Source organism: Hyperolius riggenbachi, chromosome 5 (assembly GCF_040937935.1).
Source record: "Hyperolius riggenbachi isolate aHypRig1 chromosome 5, aHypRig1.pri, whole genome shotgun sequence".
NCBI lineage: Eukaryota > Metazoa > Chordata > Amphibia > Anura > Hyperoliidae > Hyperolius > Hyperolius riggenbachi.
The window spans coordinates 25,588,046-25,610,965 of NC_090650.1; the positions used below are offsets into that span (position 1 = coordinate 25,588,046).

General features: G+C 44.6%; 1 protein-coding gene across 1 annotated transcript; it reads left to right on the plus strand.

Moving 5' to 3' along the window:
* Positions 1–940: 940 nt before the first annotated feature.
* On the plus strand, positions 941–17,706 carry LOC137519568 (cathelicidin-6-like). Its single transcript, XM_068238541.1, has 4 exons — positions 941–1,199; positions 8,031–8,147; positions 13,214–13,294; positions 17,281–17,706. The coding sequence occupies exons 1-4, from the start codon at positions 1,017–1,019 to the stop codon at positions 17,473–17,475; spliced, it is 576 nt and encodes a 191-aa protein (XP_068094642.1). The 5' UTR covers positions 941–1,016; the 3' UTR covers positions 17,476–17,706.
* Positions 17,707–22,920: the final 5,214 nt, after the last annotated feature.

Consider the following 22,920-nt stretch of genomic DNA (forward strand, 5'->3'; position numbering starts at 1 on the left):
GGTCCGTTAGGGTATAAACCCCTTGGGGGTGCAGTGGTTGAAAAAAAAATCAGCACTCTGCAGTCAAAAACAGAAATAGTGGGTGAAAAAGTACTGTCAAAATTAACTCAGATTTTTTTTTTGCTTGCTGAGTCACTGGTGGCTTAACCACTCCAGGTTCTGGGGTTTGTACCCCTTAATTTTCCTGCCAATTTTGGCATTTCAGCTGTGTCACTATTGATACAGCAATAACTTTTAAAATACTTATGCCAACAAAGATAAAGGTAGTAATACAATGCCAGATCATACACTGGATTAGTAGTTCCAATAATACAAGTTCACATATTTTGGGTAGGATGTACAATCAAGTATGTACAATCAAGAAAAATGCTGCTAGTGGGCTCCAGGTCTCAATGATGAACTGCACAAACCCCGCCTCCAGCCCTAACAGTAATGGTGCAACTGCAGGAATACCGGACAGAATACCATGGAACCATACAAGTAATTACACTTTATGAAGTGTCAAACATTGCTGCATTTACTGTTTAATTTTTTTGTGTTCTTTGAGCCGTTGCCAACTCGAATTCCTGGTAAGTGTCACATCTCAATAAAAAAACACGTTCTGATTCCAATTCCGATATGCTGGAACAAATTAGCGTCCTTACACGAAACTGCCGGGCTTCCCACCAACAGTACTTGGCCAGATGAAAACCTTAGATAATCGCTGTTATTATTTGCCCACATTTACATATATTTAACTAATGGCCAGTCCGTGCGAGAACAATAGCGAGTGACAAATAATTACAACAGAGTCAACATTTCCGGTATGGTTTCCTAGTTAACCATTTCCTGCAGTTTCTTGAAGTGAGAGCAGAGGACCAGCTCTGCCGGTGGCACGTGGGTGAAGTCATTGTGCAATATAAAAGCCAGAGGTTTGCACCGCACACCAGTCACCGAAGAGGCAACGCGACAAGCACTTCTGTCTGGCTGCTGAATCGTCCACGGCGTCCCTCCGTCTCACACAGCACAGCTGGACAATGAAGACCTGTTTCCAGATATGTATTTTGTTACAGGCAATTACAGCATTATATTCAGCCTCCATCTCTCACTTAACAAGGAGACTCCTAAGCATCCATTTACTGGAAAGGTCCATAGACGTCATTAACGAAAAGCAGAGCGATTCTGATCATTTCTTCAGAATGCTGTGGGTGGAATCGCAGGTATGTACCTAGCGGAGATGCTGTCTGTTGGTCTATGGCCCTTATTCAATTCATTTTTTTCTCCTGTTTTCTCCTAGGAGATAATTGTTCCTCTTTTGTGATGAGCGAAAATGGCAATATTCTTTTTGCATTCATTATTGCAAAAATAATGTTAACCACTTCAGCCTGCAGGTGTTTTCACCTACAGGACAGAAGCAATTGTTTCCGTCAGCGCTCCTTCCATTCATTTGCCAATAACTTTATCACTACTCATCACGCATAAGTGATATATACAATAGCTTGGGTTTTTTTCGCCACCAATTAAGGCTTTCTTTAGGTTTTGCTAAGAATTATTTTATTCTAACTGCATTTTAATGAAAATATTAAGAACGAAAAGGAAAAAAATGCATTATTTCTCAGTTTTTGGCCATTATAGTTCTAAAATAAAACGTTCTGCTGTGCATAAATCCCACACATTTTATTTGCCCGTTTGTCCCTGGTTATTGCAACGTTTAAAATATTTCCCTAGTGTAATGTATGGTGGCAATATTTTTTTTTTTTTTTAAATAAAGGTGCATTTTTTCAATTATGGGCCCATCACTAAAATTGCAAGCCCATATAGTGAAAAGATAATAGTAATATACCTTCACAACATACATATTAAAAAAAGTTTAGTCCCTAAGGTAAGTATTATATTTATGTATTTTTGTGTAATTTTTTTTTTTTTAAAAACATGTTTTTTTTTTAGTTACTTGGGAATGTCAGGGGTCAATCAGTTTTTATTCAGCGTGTATTGTGGGCTTTTTTATTTCTACTTTAATTTTACTTTTTAGCCACTAGGTGGCATTAAGCACTCTCCTGGAAGATACCAGGAAGTGCTCGATCTTTTTTTTTTTTCATTTTGTGACATCTCTTTTCATGAATCAAGATGCATCCTGATTGGAGGTATCCATTCTTGATTCATTCACAGGGAATCGTTTGCCTCAGGGAACACTTGTTCCCTTTCCACAATTGATTCCCTGTAATAGCGTCGGGGAACGAGCCGCATGCACGTGTATATGCGCGGGCAACCACGGCAACACCGCTGGACAAATAAATTCTTCCACATTGCCTTTGAGTGGCGATTTTTGGATGAATATATTTGTCCAGATTGCCTTAAGCGGTTAAATAAAATTTTTGAGCGAAAATTCCATTGAAAATACAAATGAAAATAAGTTTAATTTTTGCAGTAAAAATATAGATTTTTTTGTCATCCTGTGCCCACGCCAGTACCCTGCAATCCTCCGGTATCCAGCCATGGCTCAGTTTCGGTGACTGAACCTGTTGCCGGCCACTGCATCTGCCCTGGCAGCACGCGTCCCAATTCATGACAAGAAAATCTCTACTGCACCTGCGCAAGACGCTCCTGATGACTGGAGAGTGGATGAAGATGCGCAGGCGCAGTGACGAAACTGAGCCGTGGCGGGGGACCGGACGATCGCAGGGTACCGGAGTGGGCACTGGTCAACTGCAGGGGGCCATTAGAAGCCCCAGGTAAGTAAAACTGGCTTTTTTTCAGTAGACTTAAAGGGATACTGTAGGGGGGTCGGGGGAAAATGAGTTGAACTTACCCGGGGCTTCTAATAGTCCCCCACAGACCTCCTGTGCCCGCGCAGCCACTCACCAATGCTCTGGCCTCGCCTCTGGTAAACTTCTGGAATTTCAGACTTTAAAGTCTGAAAACCACTGCGCCTGCATTGCCGTGTCCTCACTCCCGCTGATGGCACCAGGAGCGTACTGCGCAGGCCTAGTATGGTCTGTGCCTGCGCCGTACGCTCCTGGTGACATCAGGGGAAGCGAGGACACGGCAACGCAAGCACAGTGGTTTTCAGACTTTAAAGTCTGAAATTCCAGAAGTGATCCGGGGGCGGGCCGGAGCATCGATGAGTGGTTGCGCGAGCACAGGATGCCTGCGGGGGACCATTAGAAGCCCCAAGTAAGTTCAACTCATTTTCCCCCGACCCCCCTACAGTATCCCTTTAAGTTTCCTTTTAAAGGACATCCGAGGTGAAAATAAACTGATGGGAAAAACAATTGCATCTATCCTCCTCCTCCTAAAAATTACTTAATTATATATCCCATAGTTTTATTTTATATTTGAGGCTAAGTTCACAGCGGGACGTTAAAGTCGCGCGTTAAAACAGCATTTAACGCAGAATAACTCACTGCAATGAAAAATCAATGCCCTGTTCACAGTGCACACGTTGCGTTGGTGACTAACGCTGCACGTTAAGTAAAAGTACTGCATGCAGTGCGTTATACACGTTATTAGCTGCGTTGGACTGTTTGCACATGCTCAGTAATGACTTGGAAGCATACTTTTCATTGCCTGTATTTTTTACTGTATCTGCTGTATGCGACGGTAACGCTGCGTTGCCACTTTTTGGGCGCGTTGCGTTGTAAGCTTGCGGTGCGACTTTAACGTGGCATCAAAACGCAACGTCCCACTGTGAATCTAGCCTGAATCTAGTTTTTACATTTTTACTGGTTCATTGCTTCTGCTCAATGACACCTTCGTTGAATTATGCCAGAGCTCAAATATATGAATTATTGACCCTTTTTATCTTGTTCCTGCTTTTAGAAGCCATTTACTGAAAGGAAATTATTTTATGGCTGTAATCACTTATCAGTGGGGGTTATGCTATAGTCTGACCCAGTCCCACCTGGACAGAAACTGTCACTTGCATACCTGATGTTAATTGTTAAACTCTTTCAGGCAGAGAAGGAAAAAAAGGAACACAGCCTAGTTATTTGTGTGCCAGGCACTGTACATACACATGTCTATCTCCATGTCACATGTCACCTTGGTTGTCCTTTAAGTTCTTTTACGTTATTTGACATTTAGGGGAAGAAGTTTGCAAAACTCATCTAGGTCATACCAGATCACAGCCAGGCAAGCTAAACATGTTTTCTAAATAACAGTCATGGCATTGTGGTCACTGGCAGTGCAAATTGTCTGTAATCAATCTAAGCGCTCCTGGCTGGTGACGTGCTCAGGGGGAGGGGAATAGAGGTGCTGAGTGATGATCTTGGAAGCTGTCCATTGAATTCCTGTCGTGCATCCTACTGGCAGCTTCAGGTGATCTCAGCGTCCCGTCATTCCTGTGCACTGACTCACCTCCGAGAGCTGCAGCTGGGAGAGGTCACACAGGTGGCATTAGAGGGATGTTACACTCGGTGGAAATATCTCCAAATATAAACTTCATTTGTTGTGATTATCATTTATTTATTTATGTGGTGCCAACATCTTTTGTAGTGCCACAGGGCCGGTTCTAGCTACAATAGGGCCTCTGGGGCAAAAGTAACTTTGGGGAGGCCCCCGACATGCCCTCCTTCTAACCAAATAACCCCAGGGCCCCTGAGCCGGCTACCGGGCCTGATCCAATAACCCCCCTTCCCCCCCATCAAAACATATCACCTAACATATCCGTTCTAAGGGCCTGATTCACAAAGCGGTGCTAACAGTTAGCACGCTGGTGAAAAGCCCTTTATCATGCCTAAACTCAGTTTAGGCATGATAAGTTTAGGTGTGATAAGTTTAGGCATGATAAGTTTAGGTGTGATAAGTTTAGGCATGATAAGTTTAAGCACCAACTGCGTTAACACCGCAGTGCACAGCTGATCAAAAGTTTTGCGCTAGCAAAGTCTGGTGCACTTTGCATAGAATTTAATGGCGCTGCTTCGCGTGCGGGACTTTGCACGCTATCTACACTTATCTAAACTTAGCATGCCTAAACTTATCACACCTAAACTTATCACGCCTAAACTGGCTTTTCACCAGCATGGTGCAATGGTTATCATGCCTAAAGTCTCTAACTGGGTTAGCACCACTTTGTGAATCGAGCCCTATGTCTTCTGAAAAACATTTTTTGGGGTTCCCATAATTCTCCTCCTCAGGGGCGTAACAATAGACCCTGCAAGAGATGCAGCTGCAGGGGGGCCCAGAAGCCGCAGGGGGACCCGTGGGGGAAGAAGCTTTTCTTCCCTTTCCTGAGAGACTGACAACTAACTGCATGGAGAGAAAAAACTTTCTGCTCTCTGCACAATTGTTCTAATGACTGATAAAACCATATGAGCAATGATCATAAAAAGTTTGCAAACAAAGATTTGTAGACAGTCCCTATTCAGTGTGCAGCAGGGCCTTGTGTACAGCGCTGCTCTACCCCCATCCTCTCTCCCCTTTTCTACACCATGGGCTCGATTCACAAAGCGGTGCTAACCCAGTTAGAGACTTTAGGCATGATAACCATTGCACCACTCTGGTGAAAAGCCAGTTTAGGTGTGATAAGTTTAGGCATGATAAGTTTAGGTGTGATAAGTTTAGGCATGCTAAGTTTAGATACGTTTAGATCGCTTGCAAAGTCCCGCACGCAAAGCAGCACCATTAAACTTTATACAAAGTGCACCAGACTTTGCTAGTGTAAAACTTTTGATCAGCTGTGCACTGCGGTGCTAACGCAGTTGGCGCTTAAACTTAGCATGCCTAAACTTATCACACCTAAACTTATCATGCCTAAACTTATCACACCTAAACTTATCACACCTAAACTTATCATGCCTAAACTGAGTTTAGGCATGATAAAGGGCTTTTCACCAGGGTGCTAACTGTTAGCACCGCTTTGTGAATCAGGCTCCATGTGTGTCTGTATGTGTGATAACATGCACGTTTTATCACAGAAGCTAATGTAATTGATAGAGAAAATGCTCCCAGTGCTTCACTGCTGTCTGTCTTTTATCTTCATGGGGTCGGGGAAAACACATTCAAGTGTGCACTAGCCAATTCAATAACATTGGTTCTCAGTTTACCTGTGCAGAAAGTGAGGGGGGCATCCAAAGTTTTGCAAGGAGGGGGGCAGTGATTTCTAGTTACGCCTCTGCTCCTCCTCCTTGTCCTATGCAGAGTGTACACACAGTATTCCCGCTCTCAGGCTCCCTGCACATTACATGCGATTCCGATGTTGATTTTTAATTGGTACTGCATGCTGTGTTTTTTTCTGCATTTTTCTTTTGATAACATCCAGGGAAAATCAGAATCAGAAATTGGATTTGCAATGTGCAGGGAGCCCCATGAGTCACCATAGCTGGAGGCAAGGAGGGACACCTTGGGGACCATACAGGCTCTGGGACCCTGGGGCAAATGCCCCCTTTGCTTCTATGGTAGCGCCGGCCCTGGCTGTACAAACCACCAAAAAGACAATACTGGAGAGCCCAGGTCAGGGCGGGATTTATCACAGGGCATTGTAGGCATGTGCCTACAGGTTCCTGATAATGGAAAGGCGGCTCACTCCCCTCCCCCAGTGCCTCCCTATATAGAGTCCCTAGCAGAGCATTAATGATAGGTTACTCACCTAGCTCTGCATTCCACTGACCAGATTTACCTTCAGCCAGAGCATGGTTCTAGCTACCTAATACTTAGGGGCACCTCAAGATACTTGATATTGAGGGTACATCCTGTTACCTAATACTAAGGGGCACCTGTGGCTACCTACGCTGAGCAGAGGAAGTAGGGTGGAGGGGAAAGCTGTAGGATTGTAGGTTTGTGGAGGGTGAAGTCTAGGGTGCCAGGACAGCTGGGCCTAGAGGCTCCTGTGATGTAAATCCGGGCCTGGCCCAGGTACTCTGTCCAGTTCTATTGAATATGTTGGAGTTTTATAAATCAACTGGTAGACCCAAGCCCGTTTAAAAACGGCTCTAGGTCTGTGTTTAAACCCCCTCCCCTCTCCTCTCACCCTCCCGGGGCCGCCGCCACTGACGCACAGTCACCGCGCACGCCGCACACCCGCCATGCGCGCCCGTTGCATGCCCGGCCGTGCGGCCCCCTACCTGTCCTGCTCTCGTCCAACGAATGTCCCTGCAGCACATGCACAGTAGCATGCAGGGACACACACACGGACATGGGACGCAGGGACAAAGGGGTTTTATTATAGAGGATAAATCTGTGTTCCCACTTGAGCTGAGATCGGTAATTTTTTGTCCGTTCTCCGCTCATTGCAAAACTGACAGTGATTGGCTCCTATTTATATATGAAGGCGCCGTTCACACTTGTCAGCCTGCAACGCATCTATTGCGTGCATGAAGTAGAGGTGCAAGGATAAATGAGCACAGGGTAGAGCCGATATACTGTAAGGCTAGGTCCACACTAGACACAGTTGCAGGACGGACACTGCAGTCCGGATCAGGGGAAGATTAGGGGAAGTACCCCCGTACTGCAAACTGATGAAAGTGCATCAGTTTTGCATCAGTTTCCGTTCAGTTTTTCCCTGACAGAAAACGTCTCCATCATTAGGAAGGAGTGGGAGGATTTTTTTGGGCCAATCATAAAGCTCAGGCTATCCGTTTTCACATCCGTTTTTTGCCTGTGGAGCTGGAGATGCGTTTTCTCATTGCTTTTCACTACCCCTGCGTGTATCCGTGGTCCTGATCCGTTGCGTGAAAATGCAGCAGATCCGGACCTTCCGTTCAGGTTTTGAAAACGGGTCCCCGCAAACGCAGACGGATCCGTTTTTTACTTGGGTGAGGCTGGCTGCTATTTTGAACATTAGTATCCGGGACTCCGTTTTTCATCAGGTTTGAAAAATGCAGCCACGGATACGTTTCCGGACCTAGTGTGGACCAGGCCTTAACAATAAATAGCTTTGTGAATTGGCCACCAAATGAAAAAATATCTAGTGATAACGACAATAGCAAAACACTGGTAAATGTTACCGATATTTTAGCACAACTAAACCTAACCCTACTCTCACACAGAACCCTCCCATGCCTAATCCTAACCCACCTCTGTTGTTTATATTATTTTTTATTTTTTATCTTTAGGAAGATTCACAAACGGAAGATTCAGCCAAGAATAACTCAACAATATTTGTTATAAAAGAGACTGATTGCCAAAAGTCAGGGAAGAACTCAGATAACTGTCCCTTTAAAGAAAATGGCGTAAGTAACGAAATCTATATTCAAGCTTTTCATTTCCTATTCATCACGGCTCGAATTTAAAGGGAAGGTTCAAGCAAAAAAAAAAAGTGAGTTTTACTTACCTGGGGCTTCTACCAGCCTCATGTAGCCATCCTGTGCCCTTGTAGTCACTCTCTGCTGCTCCAGTCCCCCGCTGGCAGCTTGCCGACCTCGGAGGTCAGGGCCACATTGCATACATTTTTACGCATTCCAGCTAGTGCAGGAACAAAAATTTACGTGTTGCACCACTAACACGTAAAAATGTATGCGTTAATGTTCCTGCACTAGCGGGAATGTGTAAAAATGTATGCAATTCGGCCCTGACCTCCGAGGTCAGAAAGCTCCCAGCGGGGGACTGGAGCAGCAGTGAGTGACTACGAGGGCACAGGATGGCTGCATGGGGCTGGTAGAAGCCCCAGGTAAGTGAAACTCATTTTTTTTTTTTGCTTGGACCTTCCCTTTAAAGAGGAACTATAGTGAAAACGAAATAATGAATAAAATTGCTTATTTTTTACAATATTCATTTATAGATTATTTAGTCAGTGCTTTCCCATTGTAAAATCTGTCCTCTCTCTGATTTGCATTCTGAAATGTATCACTGGTGGTGACATTTTTAGTCCTGTCAGGTGATCTGTACGGAATGTTCGTTACTGAGAGTTCTATACACAGAGGGAGATGCTGCTTGCTTGGCAGTTGGAAAAAGCAGTTGTTTCCCACAATGCAACGATGTTCACAGACAGCAAACTGTCAGGACCGTGGTCAGGACATCACATTGTGGGAGGGGTTTTCACTACAATATTAGCCATATAGATGTCCCTAAAGGTGGCCACACACTAAACAATTTTTTAAATATCTGTTCAGTTTAGGAATTGCAATCAATTTTTCTGACTGATTGTAACATTTCAAAAATCTGACCAATGTACCACGCACCTATGTACAATTTTTCCCCATTTATGATCAAACTGATTGGAAACTGAGAAAATTGCTAGGGTGTGCATATTAATAAATTGACAATCTAAGGCCACATACAGACATCAGACCATAGTCTTTGGAAAATGAAAGATCACAGACCAATCTTACCACCCTTCCTGTAGTATAAGAGCCATACTCTACACAGTCTTTTCTATGGAGCTGAACTCCACATCAGAAAAAAATCATTGCAAGATGCTGCACACACAGATGCTGTACAGACACAAAAGATCAGTATCTGCAAAAGATCTGTTCCTGCCAAAAATCCATTCCTACAAATTGCAATGATAGTCTATGAGATCTGCAGATCATCATACACACATGATTTAACTGACATTCATCTGCAGATCTGCAGATCTGAAAATCCATCCTGGTGGATCTGATCTGCAGATGAATGTCAGTTAAATCATGTGTGTATGATGATCTGCAGATCTCATAGACTATCATTGCAATTTGTAGGAATGGATTTTTGGCAGGAACAGATCTTTTGCAGATACTGATCTTTTGTGTCTGTACAGCATCTGTGTGTGCAGCATCTTGCAATGATTTTTTTCTGATGTGGAGTTCAGCTCCATAGAAAAGACTGTGTAGAGTATGGCTCTTATACTACAGGAAGGGTGGTAAGATTGGTCTGTGATCTTTCATTTTCCAAAGACTATGGTCTGATGTCTGTATGTGGCCTAACACACACCATACAATCTTTAAAAAAAAATTGGAGAAATATCTGGCATTCCGGATCGATATAAATCGAAAAAACGGAAAATCCGATTGGATTTTTCAGTCGAATGAAAAAAAAAAAAACTTTCGATTTTCTTGGTAGATCCGATCGTTTTTATCGAATTGCTGTAAAATTGGATTATTTTATTGTATCGTGTGTGGCCACCTTAATGATCTATTTGAGAAAAGGTAAAGATTGGGATAAAGTTCAATTCTGAGTTAAGGTGGCCACACACGATACAATAAAATGATCAGATTTTACCATAAATTCGATAAAACCGATCGTATCTCTCGAAATAATTGAAAGCTTTTTTTTCCATTCGGAGGAGGCGGGGGAGCAGCGCTGACAGACAGCGCACAGGTAAACATTGTGCTGGCGACACGCTGCGTGTCGCCAGCACTGCGGGGGTATAGCGGTGCGCAGGGGGGGTCCTGGAGGCACACCATGGGGCAACAGAGGCTGGTCTTAGTGTGCACAACCAGCCTCTGTGCCCCACTAACATAATTAAATCCCACCCCGGGTTCTCTTTAAATCAGCTGTCTTACACCACTTGCTTTGTTAAAAAAAAAGATTTCATTTTCTCCTGGACAGAACCAAGTAATTAATTTGTTATTGTCTTTCATATTATATTGTCATTTTCCCTGGAACTGTTCCCACCACTAGCCTAAAAACGACTGTTTCCTCATAGAAGAAATGGACATGTTCCCGATTTTCTATGTTATTTATAGCCTAGGTTCTCAACGTGTAGGGATGCTCATTCGGATTCCGCGGAAATGTAATTTCCGAAATTCCGATCGGAAATTCAATTTCCGCATCGGAATGCGGAAATCGGTAATGCAATTGCCGTAGGCGGATTTCCGCGGAAATTACACCCGACTTTAACATCGATTTTCTCAAAAACTATAAGGTCTTTTTGAAAACTTTTTTTTGCATCTTGTTCACAAGATTCGGTTTAATAAAGGGGGCTTTGCTATTAACCGCTAAAGTCGGCAGATTTTTACTGTAATGTAAAGTGCAGAAAATCTGCATCTGCCTATTTTCTGCATTTTACATTACAGTAAAAATCCGCCGACTTTAGCGGTTAATAGCAAAGCCCCCGTAAGTCCTAGAAACACCAAGGTTTATTAAACAGAATCTTCTGAACAAGATGCAAAAAAAAGTTTTCAAAAAGACCTTATAGTTTATGAGAAAATCGATGTTAAAGTCGGGCGGAATTTCCGCGATTTCCGGCGGAAATTCCGCATTGGAATGCGGAAATTGGTAGCGGAATCGGTAATCGGTACATGACGGAATGCGGATTTACCGCGGAATCGGAAATTGGCATTCCGACCATCCCTATCAACGTGTGGTACGCGTACCCCAGGGGGTACTTCTGATGGTTCCAGGGGGTACTCCGGCTTGATATACTTAACCAAGAGTAACAAATTTAGAGTTTTAGAAAATGATAAATCTTATTTAAGCAACACCAAATTTAGTGTTTTAGCTAATTAAAAGCAATAGTAAATGCTTGGAAATTGTTTAGAACCAATTATCATGTACTACGATTTAATATATATTTGTCAAGGGGTACTTGTGATAATGTTTAGCATGCTAGGGGGGCTACTTGGTGAGTACAGGGTTTTAAAAGGGGCACAATGTTGAGAAACACTGATCTATAGTATATGTGCACACCTGTCAGTCGGCAGTGGTTCCGTTTGAACGTTGACGAAGCGGAGGCTGACGGAATCAATCCTTAAGCGGCCACAGACTGGTGGTACGCAAGTGGTTACATCACAATATTTGAAAACAGGGAAAAGGAAACAAAACTGGGAGCCCAATATGGTGTCGTGTGTTTGAAAATCACAAGCGAGCGCTGTTAGTAACTTGAAGCAGTTATACTCACAAGAGTGGGTTGCCATACATTCAATCGAAAGAATTGCACATTTATGGTAGAGCAGTGCTGGAACCCGTAGCTGCGATAATCCAACAGTCAAAAGAGGGATCTGCACACAGTCTTCAAGGAACAACGTGCTTTCATTGTTCCAGTGCACACAAATAATACACACCAAATAATCTCAGCCTGAGACGACTTGGTGTGTATTATTTGTGTGCACTGGAACAATAAAACCACACAGGGGGAGATTTATCAATGCATTACTGACAGTTTTTTCTTCTTAATCTGTTCTATTCAGCAGGGAGAACAGTTCTGCATGATAATAAGAACCTTCTTAAATCCTATGTAATAGTGGCAATTTAGCATTAATTTCTAGAGCTGCACTACAGTTAAGAGAAGTGCAGATCCATCCCTAAACTTGCGCAGATTAAGAAGTGCTTGATAGCAGTTCTACAGATGTAGAACTGCAGGCTAGACATGATTGCAAAGTGCAGGCTAGACATGATTTGTGATGTGCTCCTCCCCCCTGCTGAATTCCTCCTCAGAGCCTGCTGCTATCAATACAGCAGGTGTGGTTACCTCAGCAACAGCAATTCCCCTCACACACTGCACTGTCTGAGAGTCCTTCCTAGCTCCTCCTATTAGAAGGAATCTGCACTATCTAATGATTTCTTAAGATGCCTGAGACAGTTCTGCATGGATTTCTAAAAACCTACTAATATTTTGTCTCAGACACTCTTGATAAATCTGGCCCGTTGTTCCTTGAACACTGTGTGCAGATCTCTCTTTTGACTGTTGGGTTACGATACAGGCAACCACTGTGTAGGCAGGTGGAGAGATTATGACCTGACCCCACTCAGGTTTAGGAAATCACTCTCTGTAGAAAGGAAAAAGGGGGTTCACTGCTTCACCGGGAGTGGACTAAAAAATAATGTAGAAGCTTGAATGCCAAATTAGGATAAAATCTTCTAAAAATCACTTAAAAGTAAAAGAGGGGGTAGTGGTGAACTTACCAGCAGACAGACACAATGTTGGTATTTTAGATCAAAAATAACCTCCTTAATAGGAAGTCCAAATTGCAACGCATTTCACAGGTACCCTCCTGCTTCATCACCAAACGAGCTTGGCTCCTTACCAGATCCTTACTAGTTTGGTCTCCTCGATTTGCCTGATGAAGCAGGAGTGTACCAGCGAAACGCGTTGCAATTTGGACTTCCTATTAAATGTTATTTTTGATATAAAATAATAGGATTGTGGCTGTTTGTCTGCTGGGGAGGTAAGTCCACCACTACCTCCTCTTTTAAACGTTTTTAGACGGTTTTATCCTACTTTGGCGCCTCTGTTCAAGCTTCTTCATTACATTACAATAACGTTCCATGAAACGCACAGTGGAAAGGAGGATGTGAATGGATAAAGAAAGACGTGGCTGGCTCCGTGTATCTGACTGTATAAGCAGGCAATGTGTTCTGACGAGTGATGTCTCTACAGGTGATGAAGTTGTGCACAGCGGGATATTCCAAGTCTGTAGAGGCGGAGCCCATCGTCAGCTGCCAGACATTCGATGCCGCGGTAAGTGGTTCCTGCCCCTCTCAATAGGTTGTTAGTTACCCCTCCGTTCTCTGATTTTTTCTGTACAGGAAATTAGGTCAATTTCTACTGCTTTGTTTTCCATGCTTCACCTCAGTATGTCCCCCACACAGGGGCGTAGCCATAGGGGGTGCAGAGGTAGCGACCGCTTCGGGGCCCTTGGGCAAGAGGGGACCCGAAGGGCCCTCCCTCAACTGCATTATTAGCTCTCAATTGGTCCTGTGCTCATAATAATCACTTCTATAGATACTTTGATTAGTGGTAATCATTAACAAACTGTTCCCCATCCCCTTCTTGCACCTCTGACATTGTAGTTGCCATTGGCAGGTTTTGGTGCGCCGTATCAATTGTTATGTATAGAGTGTTTGGGGGCCCCCAATGTAATACTTGCACCGGGGCCCACAGCTCCTTAGCTGCGCCACTGCGGCCCCACCAGTTGCGGCCGAGTCTTCCATGAAGCAATATGAATCATGTGCTTCAGGGCAGTAACAATTCGAGGGCGGCAAGAGGCGTCTCCCCTCCTCAAATGTCCCCCACTTCGCATTTAGTGTTCCTCTGATACAATCCATGATCACGGCACAGCCGAGATTCACAAGCATTTCTTCACTATCCAACATCGTGATCTGAATCCGTGATGCGGCCGTTAATTTGCGTATTTGGCCCGTGATCACAGAAAAAATAGCCGTGATTATAAGCTGAAAAGCCACCGACTTTAGTGGTTAATAGCAAATCCCCCTTACATGATATAAATACCAAATTTGCAGGATATATTAAAGAGACTCTGAAGCCTCTTTAAAAATACATTTTTAGCTCTTATTTATGTAAAGGATCTATGCCCGACCTAAAACGCCGCTATCCCGCAGCTGAACGAGGGTTTTATCACCCTCAAAACCTAGGACAAAAATCCACAACTTTCTTGGTCGTGGATATTGCTGCCCAGGAAGGCAGAGCTTAGCGCTGTAGCTCTGCCCCCATTCGCGTCAATCCACTGAGAATCTCCGCCTCCTCCCCGCCCCTCTTAGTTAAAGAAGACTGAGAGGGGCGGGCGGAGGCGGCGATCAGCGGGGATTGATGCGAGGAGAGGCAGAGCTACTGCAGCAAGCTCTGCGTCCTCCAGGAAATGCTCCCCCGTTTCTGCCCTGCCAATTTTGCCACGGGATAGCAGCATTTTAGGGCATAAATCCTTAACATAAATAAGAACTAAAAACTGATTTTTAAAGAGGCTTCAAAGTAAAACAGTGGGAACAAGGTGAATTTAAAAAAAAAAAGACCTTATAGTTTTTGCAGGACCGCCATCAGAAATATTTGGGCCACCTAATGGGCAAACCTACGGGGCCCCCTCAATCCCCTCACATGGCAAATCACAATCTTTGAAGGTCTAAAAACACTGACCTCTGTGTGTCTACTTTTCATGCACTCCTATTATGTTCTGCATATGCTCAGTTCATTCATACAATCCGGACTGTAAGTGGACTTGTACAGAATGCTCGCAGCTATGGAAGCACGATAGAGGAGGCCTCAGACTGTGAGAGCACAGTGCCCTGCCACCCAGCTGGATTGTGTGATCTTCACAGGAGCACAATGGAGTGCAACAGAAGAGTATTGAGGGAGCGGCTGGACTACAGGGGGCTGGAAGGAGCCCCGATTAAGTAAAAATTCTTTTCTCCCATTCATTTCAGGTTTCCTTTAATCACTGACTATAGGTAATGCCTAAATGGGCCTCCCAGCACCTCTCATCACATGAGTGGCACTGCTTGCTGGGCCCCAGATTCACCCGGGCCCCATACAGCAGTCCCCCCTGTGATGCCCTGAAGGCGGCCCTGAGTTTTTGAGATAATCGATTTTAAAGGTTGAAAGGAAAATAGCATACATTTAAATGCGGTATGACAGTTACTGTATTTACCGCCTTTACATGTGTACTTTTTCCTTTTAAATTTCTTTTAAACCTTTAAAATCGATTATCTCAAAAACTATTAGGTCTTTTTGGGAAAAAAACTTCCCTTGTTCCCACTGTTCTACTTAACATATCCTGCGCATTTGATGTTTATAGCATGTAAGGGGGCTTTGCTATTAACTGCTAAAACCGTTTTGGCGGGATTTAAAGAGAATCAGTATTGTTAAAATCGCACAAAAGTAAACATACCAGTGCGTTAGGGGACATCTCCTATTACCCTCTGTCACAATTTCACCGCTCCCCGCCGCATTAAAAGTGGTTAAAAACAGTTTTTAAAAGTTTGTTTATAAACAAACAAAATGGCCACCAAAACAGGAAGTAGGTTGATGTACAGTATGTCCACACATAGAAAATACATTCATACACACGCAGGCTGTATACAACCTTCCTTTTGAATCTCAAGAGATCATTTGTGTGTTTCTTTCTCCCTGCATCTCTTATGCACTGAAGTTTCAGGCTGCTCATTTCTTCCTGCAAACAGCTTTGCCCTTGTCTGAATTTCCTCAGTATGTGAAAGCCCAGCCAGCTCAGAGGAGGATTTATCCAGCTTGTAAAAGATAAGAGAGAAGAGAGAAGCAGCTCTAATCCTAAATAATACACAGGCAGTGTGCATAGAGGGGCCTGGAAGGGGGAGTTCATAGCAGAACCACAACACTGAAGAACTTGGCAGCCTTCCAGACACAGGCTGACAAGTCTGACAGGGGAAAGATACATTGATTTATTACAGAGACTGTGATAGCAGAAAGTGCTGCAGTAAGCCAGAACACATTAGAATAGCTTTTGGAACTTGTAGGATGATAAAAAACAGGATGCAATTTTTGTTACGGAGTCTCTTTAAAATTAAAATCGCCAGGGGGCAGCACAGCACTATTTTTTTATTTATATTTTTTTTAATCATGTGGCTAGGCTAGTACTAGCTACATGACAGCCGCTGAGCTGCGGCATCCCCCCACCCCCTCCGATCGCCTCCGGCGATCAGGACCGTCAGGAAATCCTGTTCTGAACGGGATTTCCATTAGCGCTTCCCCCGTCGCTGTGGCGACGGGTGGGATGACGTCGTGACGTCAAAGGGAGTCCCGATTCACCCCTCAGCGCTGCCTGGCACTGATTGGTCAGGCTGCGCATGGGGTCTGGGGGGGGAGGGGGGCGGCGGTTAGCGGCGAATCGGCGTGGAGTGGCGGCGATCGGGCAGTACACGCAGCTAGCAAAGTGCTAGCTGCGTGTAATAAAAAAAAATTTGCAAATCAGCCCAGCAGGGCCTGAGAAATCCTCACTTTTTCATTGGAATCTTTAAATTAGATTTTCTCAAAAACTATAAGGTGTTTTTGAAAAAAAAAATTTAAGTTGTGGCCACTGATCAACTTTATAATCCTTGCAATTCTGGGGATTGGGCCACATATGGGGGCTTTGCTATTAACGTTTAAAGTCAAACCCGGTTCACAAACCGTGATCACGGATTTTACAGGCAATCACGGATAAAATTCGAATCATCAGTCAGTTTCAAATCTGAATCACAATCACGGCTTATCCGGATTTTGGGACTGCCGCGGCTGTATTTATTCGAATTCGTGGTCGGCGGTATCCGAGCAACACTTCTCACATTCCCCATCCATAGATGCGTGGCGTCGCTTCACTCACCTGTTCTCAACATTCCAGCGATGGTATCTCCATCCGCCCATCCTGCCTCCTGTATCCATGGCTACAGCGGTGCCTCATGTGACCTGTTACTTGCTGCTGGGTCACATGAGGCACCACTGTAGTCAGAGAGGAAGCAGGACTTCATGTGGGGCTGGTGAGCCCATTACTAATCTGCTATAAGCAGGTGAGCAATGCGCCACCGGTGAAGTGACACCGGCTCAAGTGTGACCCTTCCCTCAAAGTTTTTTCCACTTTATCCAAAGTTTTTTTGTGGGAGTAGCTTTCTTCCCTTCTCTGCCCATTAGGAACCCTTTCCATATATGATCTCTACATGAAAACTCTTCTTTAATTCACTCTTCATACCTTCTCTACACAGACGTCCAACACCTCAACTGCCACACCCGCAAAAGAAAAGCAGAGACGGAGGGATGTGAAGCTAATCAGAGCTGATAAAAACACGATCGGGACAAATCTTCTGGATGTCAGTAACAAGGGTGTTCTCCAGACGCAGGCCATTGCCTCCTGTCTAACCTGCATATTCGATTATCTCCCAGAATTCCCTGGAAAATGATGGCTCAGTACTGAAGAAGATTGCTTCTGTGTGTGCAGGCCACATCCCCTGATAGCGGTAGAAATGCATTGAACTTACTGCGGTCTATTTAATGTACATTGCTGCTGATTCTGAAATATTTATCTACTGTATTATTATTATTATTATTATTTAATGTGTGGGTGGGGTTGTATGGGTCTTGTGAAAATGTGTGTTTTAAGTAGAAAATAAATAAATAAATTATTAGGACAATTGCTATCATTTTTATTTCTTAATTTTTGTACCTGATGGGCGGAGACTAGTTGATACTGGCACGGTAGTCATGAGTAATGAGGGTAAGGGCAGTGGTGTAACTAGCATGGGTGTAACCATACCTCCCAACTTTTTGAGATGAGAAAGAGGGGTGCTTTAAGACACGCCCCTGCCACACTTCTAATTATGCCCACCACACCCCTAGCCCCCACAAAAAATTCATAAGCAAAATATGTAACTTTAGAATTCCAACCACATTACTTCTTTCCAACAACGCTAGTTTTTCTTCTGTACATCTGTCCTGAAAGAGGAACAAATCAGGGACAGAGGGACATGGCTCCCAAAGGGTTACTGTCCCTCCAAAAAGACTAGAACAGAAGTAGGAGGCGCTCAATTGAAAAAGAGCCAAATTGAAATCTTATATGAAAAAAACTCACAAAGAGTAGTGATATAAAAAGATTTTTATAAACTTTATTTTATGAGCACTGTGACAGCGCGTTTCTCGGCAACAGCCGCTTCCTCAGGTCAAGTTTGTGCCAATTGGCAGGTGTCCGGCTTGCACGCTCTCTGGACCCTGGCACCTGCCAATTGGGCAGGGAGGGAGGGAACTGCAGTGAAAGAGCAACTGGGGGCCCTATGAGGAAGTGTACTATTACTGAGGCGACTATATCAGGGGACAATATAAATAATTACACTACAATGGATGTGGACACAATAAAGGACATATTATAATTGAGGTCTATAATAAAGAGGATCTTAATAGGGAGCTCTATAATGGAAGACACTATAACTGGAGGCCAGGGATGGTACGATGGGGCCCCAGGAAAAATTAACCTGAGGGCCCCTCTGACAGAACCCCCCTAGCGGCATTTTGGGCTGCTAAATTCATCCCCCCTGGGCTCCCCCCAGGTCCCCCCTAAATTTATTTTTGTCCCTGGTGTGCCTGCAGTGTAGTGACTCCAGAGCCGGGACAAGTTCCTCCAGCACCCAAGGCTGAGACAGCAAAGTGCGCCCCTCCATCCCTCCCACCCCAGCCGTCACACACTGATTGCTATTAGACTAAGAGGGCCACAGGGCCCACAACCTCCCCAACACCTTAATATCTAGTTATCTGGCTTGCAGTCACTGCCATGTATCCCCTTTTCTTATTTCTTTCTGCTTCAAACACAATTAGGAATGACAGCTGAATGAATTCTGCGCCCCCTCCTACACTGCGCCCTGAGGCTGGAGCCTCTCCAGCCTATGCCTCGGCCCGGCCCTGAGTGACTCACCTGTTTGGCCACACTCCTCTGTATGCCTGTGGCTCCGTACCCTCCAGTCTTTATCCACACAGAGATGCCTCTCCTCCGTTACCCTTCGCATGTTATTACGTAATAACATGGTACGGACATATAGAGGAGTAGAGATGGCCCGAATGGTTCGCCAGGCCGGTAGTTTGCGCTAATTTCAGCTGTTCACGTCCGCGGCAGGAAACAAACACATATTGCGTTTGACCTGCCCCCTATACCTCATTATGGCTAAACTTTGACCCTCTACATCACAGTCAGCAAACAATCAGGCCCCATGGACCTTCGCCCCATAAAAACGCAGCAGCGTCGGCCGTGTTCTCAGTTTCTGGCTGCTGCTGTAGTGAGAGGAAGGGAGAGACATTGTTAGAGATAGGGAAAGCGTTAGTTAGGCTCTTGTTAGCTTGCTCTTCGCTGAAATTTGTTGCTGAAAGCACCCCAAAAAAGCTCTTTTGAGGGCTAATATTCTTCTGGTGAGTTTTTTTTGTGTGTGTGACACTGACACTGCATAGATACAGCAATGTCGCGGCTGGCCCTTGCTGTACTGTGCCAGCACACCGTATTACCAGTGCATATCTTTCCACAGTATTTGTAATTGAACTTACTATACCATTGGTCTCTGTGTGGGTGACACACTGCATAGATACAGCCCACAGTCCCAGCTGGCATTTGTAGTCCGCCAGCATACTGTATTGTACCAGTGCATATCTTTCAACTGTATTTGTGATTGAACTTACTATAGCATAGCTCTCTTTGTGGGTGACACTGCATTGATACAGCCCACAGTCCCAGCTGGCATTTGTAGTCCGCCAGCATACTGTATTGTACCAGTGCATATCTTTCCACTGTATTTGTGATTGAACTGAACTGTCATTGTGAACAGACCAAATTCGATCAACTGGACAGTCACTGTTGTTCTGTCATTGAGCTACCTCAGCCCAACCATATAGGCTGGAAAACCATCATTGCTTGCACTCTCGCCAATGTGCGCACCAGCACGGCCATCACTACACAAACAGCTTTTTGCGGTGTGTTAAACAGTGAGTTTGGTCTGTCAGTGTGAAGCAGTACACTACTTACACTACCAGATCCATGCATACACACGCAAGATGTTTTCAAGCATTGCATGCCTCCAATTTAAGAATGCAATGTGATTTCTGCCCTTTAGGGATTATAACACTACTCTGCGTCACATACGTAATTTTCTGAAGGACTTTTGGTGTGTATCTCACTCCGGCATGCCCCCCTCCAGGTGTTAGGCCCCTTGAAACAACTTTTCCATCACTTTTGTGGCCAGAAACAGTCTTTGTAGGTTTTAACATTCGCCTGCCCATTGAAGTCTATGGCAGTTTGCGCAAACTTTAACTTTTTAGGAAGTTCACGTTCGCAGTTCGCGAATCCCAAATCTGATGTTTGGGCAATCTCTATAGAGGAGCACATGTCGGCCGCAACAGGTGAGCCGCTACACTGCAGGGGCCTCCAGATCAAAACAGAATTGGGGGGGACCTGGGGACAAAGCAGGTGGTTTCAGATCCAGACCTCCGAGCGCTATAGCTCTAATGCTATACTGAGCAAGGGTAATTTGGGGTTCCGGCAATTGCTGGACCCCGAATTACATCTTCCTCAGAGTTGCTACAACTCCGAGGGGGAATAGTATTTTTTACACCGCCGGGGATTTGAGCGGCAGGCCCTGCGCCCAACTCACTGGCGGTGTACCACTACGTACAGGAAGGCTAGCAGCCAGGCCCGGATTTACATCACTGGAGCCTATAGGCATAGATGAACAGTATTCACTTAGTGTAGCGCCCACACCTCTCAGCTGCTAGTCTGTCAAAGGCTCCCCAACCCCTTGAAAAAATTGTACATAATGATAAAAAACAGGCTGCGCTAAAAACAATGGATGACTTTAATAGATAAAATCAAAGTTGATTATTGATATAGATTCAATTGCCCTCAAATTAATGTATATGCATATACAGTGGGCTAGGTTATGTAGTTGTAAAAACTCAACAAATAAAAAGCTGGGCTGCTGCAGACCCGCTAAGGAATTAAAGTGCAGGATGCAAGTAGATTTGCAATAGGCAGTGAAGCAAGTAGATTTGCACTAAGCAGTGAATTACACACTGATATCCGGAAATGATTTCAATTGCACATGTGCCCGTTGGAGCTCATTGGTATAATGTCAATAAATTCACAGTGGGGATGCCCCCATGATGTTTATGGGTTAATTGTTTGGTACATCCTCATATTGAACTTCTCCAGTATGGGTTAATATCCTAAAGTATGCAGTGCTTAAGTTGTATACAGCTCACCCTTCCGGATTCGTGAGTAGTATTGTTGTGCTGTACGGGGAGCCGCTCAATCTCACCAGCCCCTATAGGCATAGATGTTCTGGCACCCTACACTTCGCCCTCCACAAACTTACAAAGCCCCGCCGCGCCGAGCCGCACCGCAAGTGTGCTGGCTGTCCCAGCTGTCACTTCTCTTTTACTTCCTCTGCCCCTTATAGGTAGCTACAGGTGCCCCTTAATACTGAGCGTACCTCTGGATACCTAAAACCAAGTAGCTAGAGCAGATGTGTCCATACTTTTTCGGCTTGTGAGCTACTTTAAAAATTAGTCAAAATGATCTACCCCTGTACAATTTAGGAGCACAATGGTATATACAGAATGGAAAATGTAGTGTGGTCGGGATCTACCATGAAGTCCTTGTGATCTACCGGTAGATCGTGATCTACCAAATGGGCACCCCTGAGCTAGAGGTACTTTCAGGTTTTAGGTAGCTAGAATTATCCCTGACTGAAGGGAGATCTCGTCTGTGGCATGCCGAGAGCTAGGTGAATAATCTCTCAATTTTGCTCCACTTGGGACTCTGCATGGGGAAGGAGGGAGGAGCTCAGGGAGGGGAGTGAGCTGCCTTTCCATCATCCGGCGCCTGTAGGCACGCGCCTACAGTGCCTTATGGTAATTCCGGCCCTGCTGGCAGCACCCATGGGCCTAGGGACAATTGCCCCATTTGCCTCTATGGAAGTGTCGGCCCTGATTGAGAGGACTGTAGAGCAGGGGTCTCAAACTCAATTTACCTGGGGGCCGCAGGAGGCAAAGTCAGGATGAGGCTGGGCCGCATAAGGGATTTCACAAAAAAGTCAATCAGCAGCTCCCCCCCGCATTGATTTTTATTTCAAAACCAAATTCACACGGAAGCGAACTATTTTGCCTATTTTACCTTATAGTTTGCTTCACTGCTCCCATTACAAGTAATCCGCCGTGTCCCCGCCACAAAACGAGGGCTGCAGAGCCCCCAAATCACCCGGGGGGCAATCCGCCGGCATTTCCTGGAAGGGGAATGCGGCGGATTACTTGGGAGCACTGAAGCGAACTATAAGGAAGCTTTTGCCGGCGCGGGCCACAAAATATTGTATCAAGGGCCGCAAATGGCCCGAGGGCCGCGAGTTTGAGACCCCTGGGGACATAAGGAATACATCCCTGCTTTACCTCGGCAGACATAAAGATGGCAGCCTCCATATTTGTGTCTAACGAAGAGAAGACGATCTATGAAATGGTGCTTCAGGTACTTTGCTATTTTATTTATTTTTTTATTTATTTTTTTTTTAATTAATGCATAATTCATTAAATGCAACAAAAATTATATACCGTATATAGTTTTTTTTTTACAAAACATTTTTCATGGATAATTTGTTTCAAAAAGAAACATTGTTCTATTAAATTTATATTCACTAGAGGTGCGCTGGATATGTGCAGATATAAGTTATCCCCATTCGGTGTGGGTTATTTAAATACAATTATTGCACACTGGAATTTCCAATAAAAATGAGAGATTCTGATGAAGACGGCCGCTAGCCGTTGAAACATGTTAATCTGAAGCTAACCTGTAGTTATAGAGGGGCGCCCCATTTAACATACACAGG